Below are 13,763 nucleotides of genomic sequence, written 5' to 3' on the forward strand. Positions count from 1 at the left end.
CTCTGAGTCTTGGTTCTCTTATTAGTAAAACAATATTGAAGATGCTCAATAAAAGTAAGCTCACTGGCCACCCCATGGTCTGCCAGGTCCTTTGGTCCCCTGGCTCAGACTTCCCTTCAGCCTTTGACCTGGGGCCCCCTCCCATGCAGTAACCAGAGCCACTCAGGCCTGTTTGCTGCTCCAGTTCATGCACATGTTGTTCTCTCTTTCTGGAGCACCTTTCTGGATGTTTTGCCAACTTTTGGATGTTCTGTCAACTTTGTACATCGTTTAAGATTCAGCTCATCAGCATCTCTGAAACACTTACTGGGATTCTCCTGGGTGGAACACTCACTGTGTTTTGTATACTTGCTCCCCAGGGCCCCTGTTCTTTCAAAAAGGACTTGAGGCAGTCCTAAACAGTCACTCACTGCATCCTCCCTGCTCTCTCATGTAAGAGCTTCTACAGCTCTTACACTCACCCTAATTGCTTCTTTATGTGCCTCTCTTCTCCACTAGACCACGGTATCTTCAGGAATGAGGACTGTTTCTCTCTATCCACCACTTGACACACAGCAGGCGCTTCTGGTTTACAAATGAATGACTGACTTTCACCCAGAATACAAATCACCTATTTTTTCTATGTTTACTGTTTATTCAATCACATAAAACATTCTATGAAATATTGATACATGGTAGACTCCTATTTAAACATCTTTACAGGGCTTCCCTGGTGGCGCAGTGGTTGAGAGTCCGCCTGCTGATGCAGGGGACATGGGTTCGTGCCCCGGTCCGGGAAGATCCCACATGCCGTGGAGCGGCTAGGCCCGTGCGCCATGGCCGCTGAGCCTGTGCTCCGCAATGGGAGAGGCCACAGCAGTGAGAGGCCCGTGTACCACACACAAAAAATAAATAAATAAACATCTTTACATAAAAATTTCACAGGCAGCGAGTATTTTAAGTACAAGATAAACTGTTTTGGCTATTCTCTCCTAAAACTATTGGTACACTCAGCTACTGCCCAGGTTATAAACATTGCTTGATATCCTGTGTCTTACACAGAAGGAAACATTTTAATATTCACACTGCAATGGTCAGATGCCAAAGAACCCAAGTACTCATGAAAAAGCTAAACATTAAAACTTTTGGGGTAGTATAATTATGCCTATTTTTTAAAGGGCTTTCCTTTTAATAATCTTTCACTAGATCTTGGGGCAGGATTCAGACGGAATTCCGAGAAAACAGTCTTTATCTTTATGTCCGTATAATTTTGTAAATAGACTGTTATTTCTCAAAAGAAAAGGAGTGAAGATTTTACAATTACATTTGTGGTTTGGCATGTCAGGGCCTCTCATGAACTGGGCCTGATTTCTGCCAGTGTCACTGGGACTGTGCCCCATGACACATGGCACTTGTGTCAAGTCCAGTCCACAGCACAGCAGGGATCCCCATGGGAGGGGGACTGGAGAGACAAACAACCACTCTCCATAAGTTGCTTCCTCAAATACGAGCTCTGTTATTTCAGGGAGACCCACCTAGACAACAGCTTAGTGGTCCCCGCACCCTCATCGGCTATGTGAGATCTGCCACGGTACCTGGAGAGACTCCGAGGCAGGGTCCCAAGTGCAGAACACAATCTATAACTGGAAAAGAGAAGCAAGGTCTCTCTGGCAGTTGAGAAACTGCTGGCCATCACCAGCGTCGTGCGAATGCTTACACGTTCCCCAACCCCCCGATAGCTCTCCCCAGTCATGGCTTTTCTGGCCCCCACTCAGCTTCACTACTCAGTGTGGGCCACGTGGAGAGTTCCTTCCAAGTTCTCAAACTCCCTCACTTTCCAACTCTGCATACTCCACAATCACTCTTACAATCTGCCTTTCCTGCTTTTGCAAGTCATGGCTGAGCTGTGATGGAGAAAATCACCGGACCGTGTGGAGGAGGATCACTCCCCTCCCTGCTACACCCCATCAGTTCTCCAGTCCTGTAGGTTCTGCATTCTAAATCTCTCAAGTGAGTCTTTTCCTCTCCCTCTTCCACTGTTCAAGTGTGGACATCTTTGTCTCTCTTGCGATACATCCTAAGTCTCCTAAACCAGCAGCACAGTTCTCGAGTTGAAATTATTCTGGTTAAGATTTCCTGATGATTCTGCAGACTTTTGCATCTTCTTACTAAATTCCACCCAATGACAATCTGCAATCCCATTTATATTAGGACACTTTGCCTTTATCTTCCCCAATATTTGATGAGCTGAATTCAGTAATTTGATTTTTTGCTTGTCCTGTTAATGAGGAAAGGCCCAAACATCTTCAATAAGGCCAAGGGGTCTCAAGAGGAAGTCGGCAGAGGGCCTGCAGACCCCATCTCCAAGTAGACAGCAGAGATGCCAGTGGGAAGCTAAGGTCTCCCAGGTGCCTAGCCCTGTTCTTTGTCATGTGATATGGATTGCTAGATTGGGAGGGGGTGCAATCTGGGGGCGAATGTGAATGCTCCTTGTTCAGGATGTCCATTCTGGCCCCAGGCTGAACACATCTATCATTCTAGTTCTCCTGGGGTCTCCAGTTGGACACCACCATATTGGTCTACTCTCCTAAGATTCCGTGAGCAGAGGTCCCTGTCTGTTTTGGGGTGGTCACTCAAAGCCTCAAGGGGCCATGACTGAGGGAAAGGGCCCTGATACTGATAACAATTTTCCTACCTTTGGCCTCACTATTCTTCAACCACACAGTTGCTAAGGTGATTTTCTATCTTAGTCAAAGAACGTGATGTCACTTCTCTACTTGACCTCAAGATGAAACCCAAGCTCCTTAGCCTGCCACCCCAGGCCTCTCTTTGCAACTTCATCTCTTGGCTCCCCCTGCAGCTCAGACCCCAGCAATTCCAAACTACATACTGTTCCTTGGACGGTCCATGCTTTTTCTAGCCTCTGCCTGGAATGCCCTCTCCACCTACTTTTGTCTACCTAGAAATTTTCTACTCAAAATTTGAAACACTGCTCAAAAATCAATTGCTTTGTGAAGGCTTCCTGGCTCTTGCAGAAGATCCTCTTCCACCACCAATCCAGGCAGGTACAACTTCTCTCTCCTCTGTGATACGTCCTCACCTCAGAGCACTTCTGTAACTACGAGTAGGCCAGTGTAGAGTAATTGTTACATGCCCCCCTCCCCTGACTTCTCCAGGGCAAGAACAGCACCTCTCTCATCTTTATAGACAAGGCACCTGGCACACAGCCGGTACTCAGTAAATGCTAACGGGATGAAGACTGGTAGCACTTTAGTAGCAGAAAAGGAAAGGGGTTTAAAGGGTGCTAAGTCTTCTTATGCATGTCTCAGGGCCAGAATCAAAGTTGGGTGAGGACAGAGCTTAACAGCTGTCATGGAAAAAAAGGACACTGATGAGAGGACACTGACTTTCTAAGCATTCTGGATTCGGGCTTAGGAGAACTGAGAGAAACTGATCATTTAGGTAAACTGCCCAAGGCAGCGGGGTGGGGGTACCAGCAGGACTAAAATCTTATGTTAGCCTCAGAGAGCAGAAACATCTGCTAAAGCCACAGCGGGCGAGCTGGCCAAGTTCAGCAACAGGTTAGCCAGGACAGCCCTGTGACCAGCGGAAAGGGCCACAGAAGGGGAGAGATCAATCATCTAGGCGAAAAGGAACAGGAGGGACCAGCAACGACATGGGGCTGTAACAGCTCAAGGTGGCCAGACGTCAGCAACCCACTGGGGGTTCTCTAATGTCAGGAGGGGCTGCAGGGGTCTGCCCAGGTCTGCCCCGGTCTTTGTTGGCTCCCACACCTCCCTCACACCCTCAGTGCCCACTGGCCGTCAGAGCTGGAGACCTTGGGGAGTTTTGCTCCTGGTCTCTGAGGACTTTGAGGTTTTAACAATCAGGTACACTCAGCTAGCTCCCCACTCACATGCTGCAACAACTTAAAGGAAGGAGATAATCCATTTGCCAGCCAACATCTCTGTTTAAAGAGTTTTCTTTTTCACATCAACCCTTCCATGAATTCCAAATTTGATCAACTCTTTGCTACACAGTTTGACATTAACAAAACATCAACACTCTGACAACATGCTGGGGTCATAAGGGAACATCTTAAAACTCTTTGGACTCCACATTAAGACGGGCTTCCAACCCCAATCTTTGATCTCTATTATAAAGCAGTACCAATAAAATATCGTAGAGATTTATGGGTGAACTTTCACTTGAGCTGTTTCACACCTAAAATAACACGAGTGCTTGGGCCAATAGGCAGAAAATTTAGGTTTAGGTTTCAGCTGTTTACGTTTTCTCTTACTTTTAAAACTTATTCACTTATTTTTTAAAAATTACCTTAAATTTAACAATTACATTGTATTTTCCTCTCAGAGACGATAGCTTGGAAATATTAACTGGCTAGATGTCGTGTCCTTCTGAGGACAGGCCTAAATTCAGGCAGACAGCTGTCCCCTATCCTGATAGCTATCTACCTTTTGTCAAAAAGAAAGAGTGTTTTTCCACAGAATTTAAATGGACAATATATAAACTTATCTTTTCTCCTGAGTACACCCTATTGTTAATAAGAGTAACCAAATATGTATTAGTTTGAGTAAAATCCCAACAAAAAGAATTTCATTTAAAAGACAGTATGATGATTGTAAAGCAATTATACTCCAATAAAGATGTTAAAAATAAATAAATAAATAAATAAAAGACAGTATGATGATATTTGGACAGTAAGATGGTATTTGGACCCAAGATCTGTCTCACTGTATACTGTACTAATCTATGGGATAATTTCCCAAATCAAGCTTAGATTGTAATTCTGACATCAGATACTTATAGGTCAGTGACATTGAATGAAGAGAAACCAGTGCCACATTCCCTGTAGATGGGAAATCAACCGGCATCCCCACCCCCATCCCCCGACACACACACTCCCTCCCTCATCTGATGAAGTTGGGAGAAATGATTCCGCCAAACGAGAAAGAGAGAACCTGGAGGAGGGGAAAGCAGCTCATCCAGCTTTCAAGAAGACTTTTACAGGCAAAGTAAAGTGCAAACAGCAGAAAAGTTCCTGGACACTGTCCTTTAAGAAACACAAATGAGTAGTAAGAAAGGTCAGAGTAGTGGTTCAAAGGAATCAGAATGCACAGCTGCTACTGCGCAAGGCTGTGGGCTGGCGCCATTCACTCGTGCCAAGCTGGGGGCAGTGCCGGGCAGCAGGAGCCTGGAGCCGCTCGGGAGCATAGGGGCCCTTCCTCCACTCAGCTCCCCATTTCCAGAGCTTAAGAGAAGAGTCCCAACTCTGCATTCCCAAAGAGAAATTCTAGAACTATGACAATCACGAAACCAAAGGAAAGAGAAGAGCAAAGGAAACAGGCTTACTTATTTAACCCAATTTTATTTTTCTCTTTTTCTGAATTTGAAACGTAATTCCTGGCTATAAAAGGAGGGTGCGGAGCTAGATAAGAGAAAGCCACCTGCTCTGAAGAAAAACCTCGAATTGTGCCGAAATTTCTTAAATATTTGAATCCATATGGGGAGAACGCTTCACATTTATTCACTTTATGTAGTCTGACTGCTACTTCTATTGCTCTTTCCATTATAACGTTATAGTTTTTGTAGATAAAAGGGATTTTAAAGTCTTATCCCCCTTCCCTAAGAGGCCCTGGGCCAAAGGCTGGATTTAGCCAACTGCATTTTGGGGCAGGAGGTGTGGATGGGATGTCTCCAACCTGAGGTTATACAAAGTGTAGTCGGTGTACAAATATCAGAGCTGTGTTCTCTGGAGGACCAAGCTATGAGTGAGGTACCTGGATTTTGATGTGGCTCCTTTGCCTGATTAGGCTGGTTATATATACTAAAAGAAGCCAGAGTGGAGTAAAAGTCACTCCCCAAAAAGCTTCAAAATAAAACATATTTTTATTTAAGTATACACACACACACACACACACACACACACACACACACAGTCATAAAGGAAAAGCTTGATGCATTTTCACAAACCGAACGCTGGCGTCATCAGTGCCCAGATCAAGAATCATTAGAAGTTCCCCTACCAGATGGGCCCTTTTCCCCCAAGGGTAGTCACTATCCTGACTTCTAGCTTTGCTTGTTTTGGAACTTTATATAAATGGACTCATACAGTGTTTGCTCTTGTGTCTGGTTTCCTTCACCATTATGTTTGTGTGTGGAGCTGTCATTTGTTCATTCTCATTGTTGTACTGCATCCCACTGAGTGAACATACAACAAATTATTTGTTCATTCAATAGCTGACGGTATTGAATAGCTTCTAGTTTTTGGGCTACTTTGCATAGTGTTGCAATGAACATTCTTACACATTCTTTTTGTAACACATGCATGCATTTCTGTTAGGTATATACCCAGAAGCAGAACTGCTGGGCCACAAAATGTGGACATACATTCAACTTTAAAAGATACTGCCTGTCTTACTATGTTCAGACTGCTATAATAAAACTATTATAGACTGGGTGGTTTAAACAACACACACTTATTTCTCACTGTTCTGGGGCTCGGAAATCCAAGATCAAGGTGATGGCAGATTCAGTGTCTTGAGAGGGCCCGTTTCCTGGTTCACAGATGGCGCCTTCCTGCAGTATCCTCACATGGTGATGAGAGTGCTCTCTGAGGTCTCTTTTATATGGGCACTAATCCCATTCATGAGGGCTCCACCCTTGACCTAATCACCTCCCAAAGGCCCTGCCTCCTAAGATCATCACATTAGGGGTTAGGATTTCAAGATATGTATTTGAGGGGGACACAGACATTCAGTCCATAACACTATCAAACAGTTTTCCAAAGTGGTTGTACCAATTTGCCTTCCCCGCAGCAGTGAGAGTTCCCACTACTCCACATCCTTGTGGATACTTGGTGTTATCTGTCTTTTTTAAAAAAAAAATATTTATTTATTTGTTTGTTTGGCTGTGCTGGGTCTTAGTTGCGGCACGCGGGAACTTCGTTGCCACATGTGGGTTTTTTTGTTTGTTTTTTTTAGTTGCAGCATGTGGGATCTTTAGCTGCAGCATGCAGGATCTTTTACTTGCAGCATGCAGTATCTTTTTGTTTTGTTTTGTTTTTAGTCATGGCATGTGGGATCTACTTCCCTGACCAGGGATTGAACCCAGGCCCCCTGCATTGGGAGCACAGAGTCTTAACCACTGGACCACCAGGGAAGTCCCTAAATGTCTTTATTTTAGCTATCCTGTGGGCTGTGCAGATTTCTGAGGTGGGAGCTGGGTTCTCTTTCTCACACCTTTCCTAGTGGAGTAAATGCCAATTAGTTGTGACATTCCCAGATATCACAAGCTAGAAGATACTTGGGCTCCCTGCCTCAGGCTGTCCATCAAGTGTTGGTAAGGTGGATACAATGTGGAGGAGCAGACATGGTTGGCAGGAAGCCACTGAGAGGGGGGTGAAGTTGGCAGGCCAGGGATTCAATGACCACTGGCACTTCCAAAGACCCAGAGTATTGGTACTAACAGATGGTTTGTGTGTACTGAAGAGGAGAGTCAAACAGCATCTTCCATATGAATGTCTTATGAGACCCAGGCTTGACTGACATATTCCTTATTCCCATTCTTGGCCTATCAGAAACGCAAGATCCTCCTAAGTAACTCATGGTTCCTTAGTTACTGCTGGCTACGCCATGCTGGGGAAGCTCAGAAGTGGAGGCTACAGTTACTATGAATGAGGATATTAAACAAATGAGTGGAGACAACTGTGGACAAGGAATGCCATCCGTAGAAAGGGGTGTAACAGTAACAGTAATTCTTCTAGTCTCAGGTTAACAGGTCTTGTCTGGTGGTGAGTGAAGGTTAGGTGGATATGAACTTGAAAAATGTTGAACAGGCCCTGCAAAAATATAAACACAAACTAAAGGCCAGCACTGTCCATATGGATAACAATGGAATGGTGATGGCTCCAGCTTCATGGCCATGGGAGGGGAGGTTAGGGAGGAAGCCTCATGTGCTGCTGTTCAGTGATATGTGTGGGTAACACGTTTATGCTGCATTCCCTTAAGCCACGTATATCCGCCCACAGCTTGGGCACAGGTGTCATAGACACTGTGAGGGATGGGGGTCAAACAGAAGTTCTTAACACAGCATTTAGGTCTGAACAGGTCACAGAGGCCAGACAGGGGCAGAGTTGCTCTGAAACAAGCTAAGTCATTGGGTAGAACATCCCCTGCTCAGATGAGGATAAAGCTTCCCATTCTTATTGAGAGATGACTGAAAGTTCTGGATCTTTTAGGTGTCACTGTGCACAGAGGTCACCTATCACTGGTAACACCCTGTTAATTAATTATAACTGGGTTTGGATGATCATGCAGCTTCTGACCCAGAATTTCACAGCTTAATAATCAACTCCATCTCCCTCTCCTCCTGTATTCTCATTTCTGGAATGGCTGAAAACACCTACATGGTGGTTCTGAGCACCCAGTATAAATGGCAGGCAAAGCTGAACCCCTGAAGAAAGCAGATGTCCAATTCTTGTGGAGCAGGTGGAGCTCTAGGGTTTTGATTACATGTTCTAGGCTGCAGTGATCCAGAAAGTACTGTTACGGGGCAGGGGAGAGGAGGTGCTAGGTTTCCCTAGGGAGGGCCTTCACTGGATTGAACAGATGATAGCTCTGGCTCCCGTTTGGGACAATGCACGTCAGAGCCAGCACTCTCTGGAGAGGCAGTAGAGGCTTCCAGACAGGACAACCTCCACCATGGGGTTGAAGACATCACTGTCAACCACTGGCTGACAAAGATGGCGGAGCCAAACTTGGGCCACGGGCCACAGGATCTCCAGCCCCTAAAGGACGTGGCTGCAGTCAAGGCCTAGAAGAGTCCCATTCTCCCCCTGCCTTTAAAATTAAAAAAATAAAAAAAAAAGACCTTATTTTTTTAGAGCAGTTTTAGGTTTACAGCAAAATTGAGCAGAAGTTACAGAGATTTCCCATATCCACACCCCCACCCCCATGCACAGTCCCATTATCAACATTCCTACCAGAGTGGTCCATTTGTTATAACTCATGAATCTGCACTGACATATCATTATCACCCGAAGTCCACAGTTTACATTAGGGGTCATTCTTGGTGTTTTACATTCTAGGAATTTGGACAAATGTATAATGAGAAGTATCTACCATTATAGGACCATACAGAGTAGTTTCACTTCCTAAAAATCCTCTGCGCTCTACTTACTCATCCCTCCCTCTCTGCTAGTCCCTGGCGGTTGCTGATCTTTTCACTGCCTTCATAATTTTCACTTTTCTAGAAAGTCATATAGTTGGGATCTTACAGCATGTAGCCTTTGAAGATTGGCTTCTTTCACTTAGTAATTTATACTTAAGGTTCCTATGGAGGAACCATGTCTTTTCATGGCTTTATAGTTGGTTTCTTTTTAGTGTCAAATAATATTCCATTGTTTGGATGTACCACAGTTTATCCATTCACCTACTGATGGACATTTTGGAGGTTGCTTCCAAATTTTAGAAAATAAGAATAAAGTTGGGCTTCCCTGGTGGCGCAGTGGTTGAGAGTCCGCCTGCCGATGCAGGGGACACGGGTTCGTGCCCCAGTCCGGGAAGATCCCACATGCCACAGAGCAGCTGGGCCAATGAGCCATGGCCGCTGAGCCTGCGTGTCCGGAGCCTGTGCTCCGCAACGGGAGAGGCCACAACAGGGAGAGGCCCGCATACCGCAAAAAAAAAAAAAAAAAAAAGGAATAAAGCTGCTATAAACACCCATGTGCAGATTTTTGCATGGACATACATTTTGAACTCCTTTGGGTAAAAACAAAGAGTGCAATTACTAGATCATATGGTAAAAATATGTTTAGTTTTATAAGAAACTGCCCAACTCTCTTCCAAACTGGCTGTACCATTGTCATAAGCAATGAATGCGTTCCTGTTGCTCCACATCTTTGCCAGCATTTGGTGTTGCCAGTGTTCTGGACTTTGGCCAGTCTAATAGGAGCGTAGTAGCATCATTACTATTTTAGTTTACATCCCTCTAATGACATATGATGTGGAGCATCTTTGCATATGTTTATTTGCCATCTGTATACCTTCTTTGGTGAAATATCTATTAAGGTCTTTTGCCTATTCTTAAATGGGTTGTTCATTTCCTTATTGTTGAATTTTAAGAGTACTCTGTATATTTTGGCTAATAGTCCTTTATCAGATGTGTCTTTTGCAAATTTCCTCCAAGTCTATGGTTTATCTTTTCATTCTCTTGACAGTGTCTTTTGCAGAGCATAAATTTTTAATTTTAATTAAGTCCAGATTATCAATTCTTTCTTTCATAGATTGTGCCTTTGGTGTTGTATCTAAAAGGTCATTGCTGGACTTCCCTGGTGGCGCAGTGGTTAAGAATCGCCTGCCAATGCAGGGGACACGGGTTCGATCCCTGGTCTGGGAAGATCCCACATGCCGTGGAGCAACTAAGCCCATGCGCCACAACTACTGAGCCCACACACCACAACTACTGAAGCTCGCCCACCCTAGGGCCCATGCGCTGCAACTACTGAGCCCGTGTGCTGCAGCTACTGAAGCCCTCACGCCTAGAGCCCGTGCTCTGCAACAAGAGAAGCCACTGCAATGAGAAGCCCACACACCACAATGAAGAGTAGCCCCCGCTCACCACAACTAAAGAAAGCCTGCATGCTGCGATGAAGACCCAATGCAGCCAAAAATAAGTAAACGTAAAATAAAATAAATAAATAAATAAATAAATAAATAAATAAATAAATAGTCATTGCCAAACCAAGGGCATCTAAAATTTCTCCAATGTTATCTTCTAGGAGTTTTATAGTTTTACATTTCACATTGAGGTCTGTGATTCGTTTTGAGTTAATTTTTGTCTCTTCCCTTCTGAGAGGTTAGTTATTGGGGTGGACAGGTTGGAAACGTGAGAGGAACTTGGTAAATGCTAGAAATCCTAGCAACTTTTGGACTGTCCTGGAAGACTTCTGTTCTAGAACTGCCAACACCTTTGTGGGCACCACATAGGCACTTTGCTGGAAATGGAGTCCAGGGATTCTAGAACATATCCCTCCTGAGGCCAGCATGAAGACTGCTGGTGTAAGTGGTCCAGGACCATGTATGTAAGTGGGGGAGCAATGGATCTGTACAAGGCAGGGTTGGGGAAATGAATGATGATTCCACTGTGCAGCAACCCTTTTGTTCAGTAGAGATTCTGTGCTTTTATTGCTAGCAGACGGCTGGGCCACTCAAAGGCCAAATGACATGGTCTGTTGGACCTGGCAGAGGTATGTATGGAAGTCCATCTTCCACATGTCACACATGCTGCCAGGTATGGCTGAGGTGCCGGGAGTCCTAATACTGTGCCTCAGAGGACAGCAACAGAAGGTCTTGGGTTTATGGAATGGGTGAAAACCTTAGATGATGGCCGTGTTGAAGCTGTGGTAGTTCTGGCAGAAGTGGGCTCCACAGGCAAGAGGGAGAGGCTAACAAACCCTTGACACAAGTTGGTGCCTCTATTTGTAGAGAGCCTTGGTTTCAGACTTGGAACGAAATTATACTGTAATAGCTGGGTGAACTTACAAGCCTTGGGCCTCAGGCCAATCATGCATTTGGAATATGGTTCCCCTGTCTTTGTGTCTGAATAGACCCCTGGCAGATGGTATATTCCAGGAAATGATGTGATGGGGAGGCGGTAGGTATGGCGGTGGTGCCACAGGAGAACCGATGTGAAGTAGTCAGTGGCCGTTTTCAGATCTCTAGCTAGGAAAAGAACACAGAACCCAGGAGAACACTGCCTCTTAAAAAGATCTGCTACCACCCTTAGCGTTGCCAAGATGACACTAGTCTTTCCCTTCGGCCATGGCCCACTCATGATAAAAGCATGGGGTCAGGTTCCTGGGACTCTAGGGGTGGGGCATTTTCAGAGTGAGCAGCACACAGACCCCCCTAGTGGCCTGCTTGCCAGGGTCTAGACAGCACGTCCACAAAAGGGCCAGTGCATACCGGAAAACAGCAGGAAGTGGGGGTGCGTGTGCTCAGGAGCATGAGTTTTCCAAGCCCCTGTTTGGAAGGGGTGGTAGTGAAGAGAGGCCGGCGACGACTAAGAGCAGGGGCATGCTGTCCTGCAGGTGTGTCTCAGCACTGTGCCAAGATCTGCAGGTTCATAAAGGTCAGGGGCTCAGAGAACCGCCTTTCCAGGGCCTCTCCAGGATCCCTATGCTGCTGGTGTTCTCACACCTACAGCCTGGCACCCCACGAGATACTTCCATCCGGAGCAGGCAGCAGGCTGAATTTTCCCAGGAGTTAGAGAGGGAGGACCCCAAAGCACAGTGGCCTCCCAGGACATGCTGCGAGTGAGGGCAGTGCTCAGAGCCTGGCTTTTCTTCTGCCAGCTGTGTGGGCACACAGGCGTGCTGGCAGTGGGAGCTGCCAGTCAGAGCAGGCAGTGGAGGGAGACTGGGTAGCTGTCTCCTTTCTCTAGGTGATGACATTTGGAAGTTCCCAGAATGGAGCAGGTTTGACACCTGGGCTGCTTTCTCGCCCCTGAGAGACGGGGCCAGGTAAAGGGCTCCCAGCTGCCAGAAGGCCATGGGCTATGTGGGTAGATGGAGGGGATATACCCCTCACCTAAGTGCAGTCAAAGTGCAAACATCAGAAGTCATGCCCAAGGGCATGGGAGGAGGGAAGGTTCAAGCCAGTGTATGTAGCAATCCAAAACTGGATCACCAGATTCAAGGAAGTTAGGAGGTGAAAGTCATGATACAGTCAGTGATGTAAGATGAGCCAAATAAGCAGATGGACAGACTGTCAAATGGAGGAGGACGAATCCTGGAGAAGAATTCATGAGCTCTAGTGGGGGAATAACTCAGGTTTGGTCTTTTATTCACCACCAGGCCTAGGGCAGTGCCTGGCAGATGACTGGCACTCATCATTAAGTACTTGTCAAAGGAGGTCTAGAGAGACTCGGTGACTTACCAAGAGAGGCAACATCAGGACTAAGAGGAAAAGCCCAGACTTGGCTCCCTTTGCTTCTGCATCTCTGGGATGTACCAGGTTATCTTATAAAGGGCAGGTCAAGAGCAGATCAGCTCCCACTCTTTACACCAGAGTTCGAAACTTTGTCTTAGAAGGCCACTAGTAAATTTTCATTCCATTCTCCTATAGTAGTGTGACATCACCTCAGACATTACGTAAATGAATGGGTGTGACTGTATGGCAATAAGACTTTATAAAAATTGTGACCAGTGTGGGCCGAGTTTGCTGAGCCCCACTTTGGAACAACAGTTTGAAAGTTCCTCGTTTCTTTCTGAAGCTGACCACTTGTCTGAGCTACTTACATGGCAGGGCCAGTCTGAAGGCCTGAGATGAGTGCCTGTGTCCTGCCTTGAGAACGCCTCAGTCTGGCTCCTCTTGGACATACAAGGGCCTAACAGGAAAACATACAATAACCGAGGGCAAACACTTTTCCAGGGAAAACCATTTTTTAAAGATCTTATTAGATGTGAGAAAAGATGTTCAGACAAGATTGCTGTCCCTCATGGATGTTTTTAAGGAGAAACAAACAAACAAACAAAGGAAGATGATTAAATAGAAGCACATCTTTCAATCCAAGAAACTGGAAACTGATTTTTACCTTCTGAACCAAGTAGACACTTGTAGCTCTCTCAGCAGCCACTTTATCCAGACTGGATCCCTCAGGAACAAAGTAACTGACGTCAGCGATGTGAACTCCCACTTCAAAGTTGCCTGTAGATGCACAAGAAGGTTAATCAGCCTGGCATGGAAGGCAAGGGCAAGCCCTCC

The 13,763-nt window shown here is 45.7% G+C and overlaps 1 protein-coding gene across 4 annotated transcripts in view; it reads right to left on the bottom strand.

The window, feature by feature from the left end:
* DIS3L2 (DIS3 like 3'-5' exoribonuclease 2) overlaps positions 1-13,763 on the bottom strand; it is a 375,371-nt gene that overhangs the window by 102,392 nt on the left and 259,216 nt on the right. For all 4 annotated transcript variants that reach the window (XM_082631000.1, XM_082631001.1, XM_082631002.1 and 1 more), the window contains one exon: positions 13,594-13,706. In XM_082631000.1, coding sequence (XP_082487126.1) covers positions 13,594-13,706 — 113 coding nt within the window. The remainder of the gene's footprint in view (positions 1-13,593; positions 13,707-13,763) is intronic.

This window comes from Mesoplodon mirus (genome assembly GCF_964341445.2).
Source record: "Mesoplodon mirus genome assembly, chromosome: 8".
In the NCBI taxonomy this organism is placed as follows: domain Eukaryota; kingdom Metazoa; phylum Chordata; class Mammalia; order Artiodactyla; family Ziphiidae; genus Mesoplodon; species Mesoplodon mirus.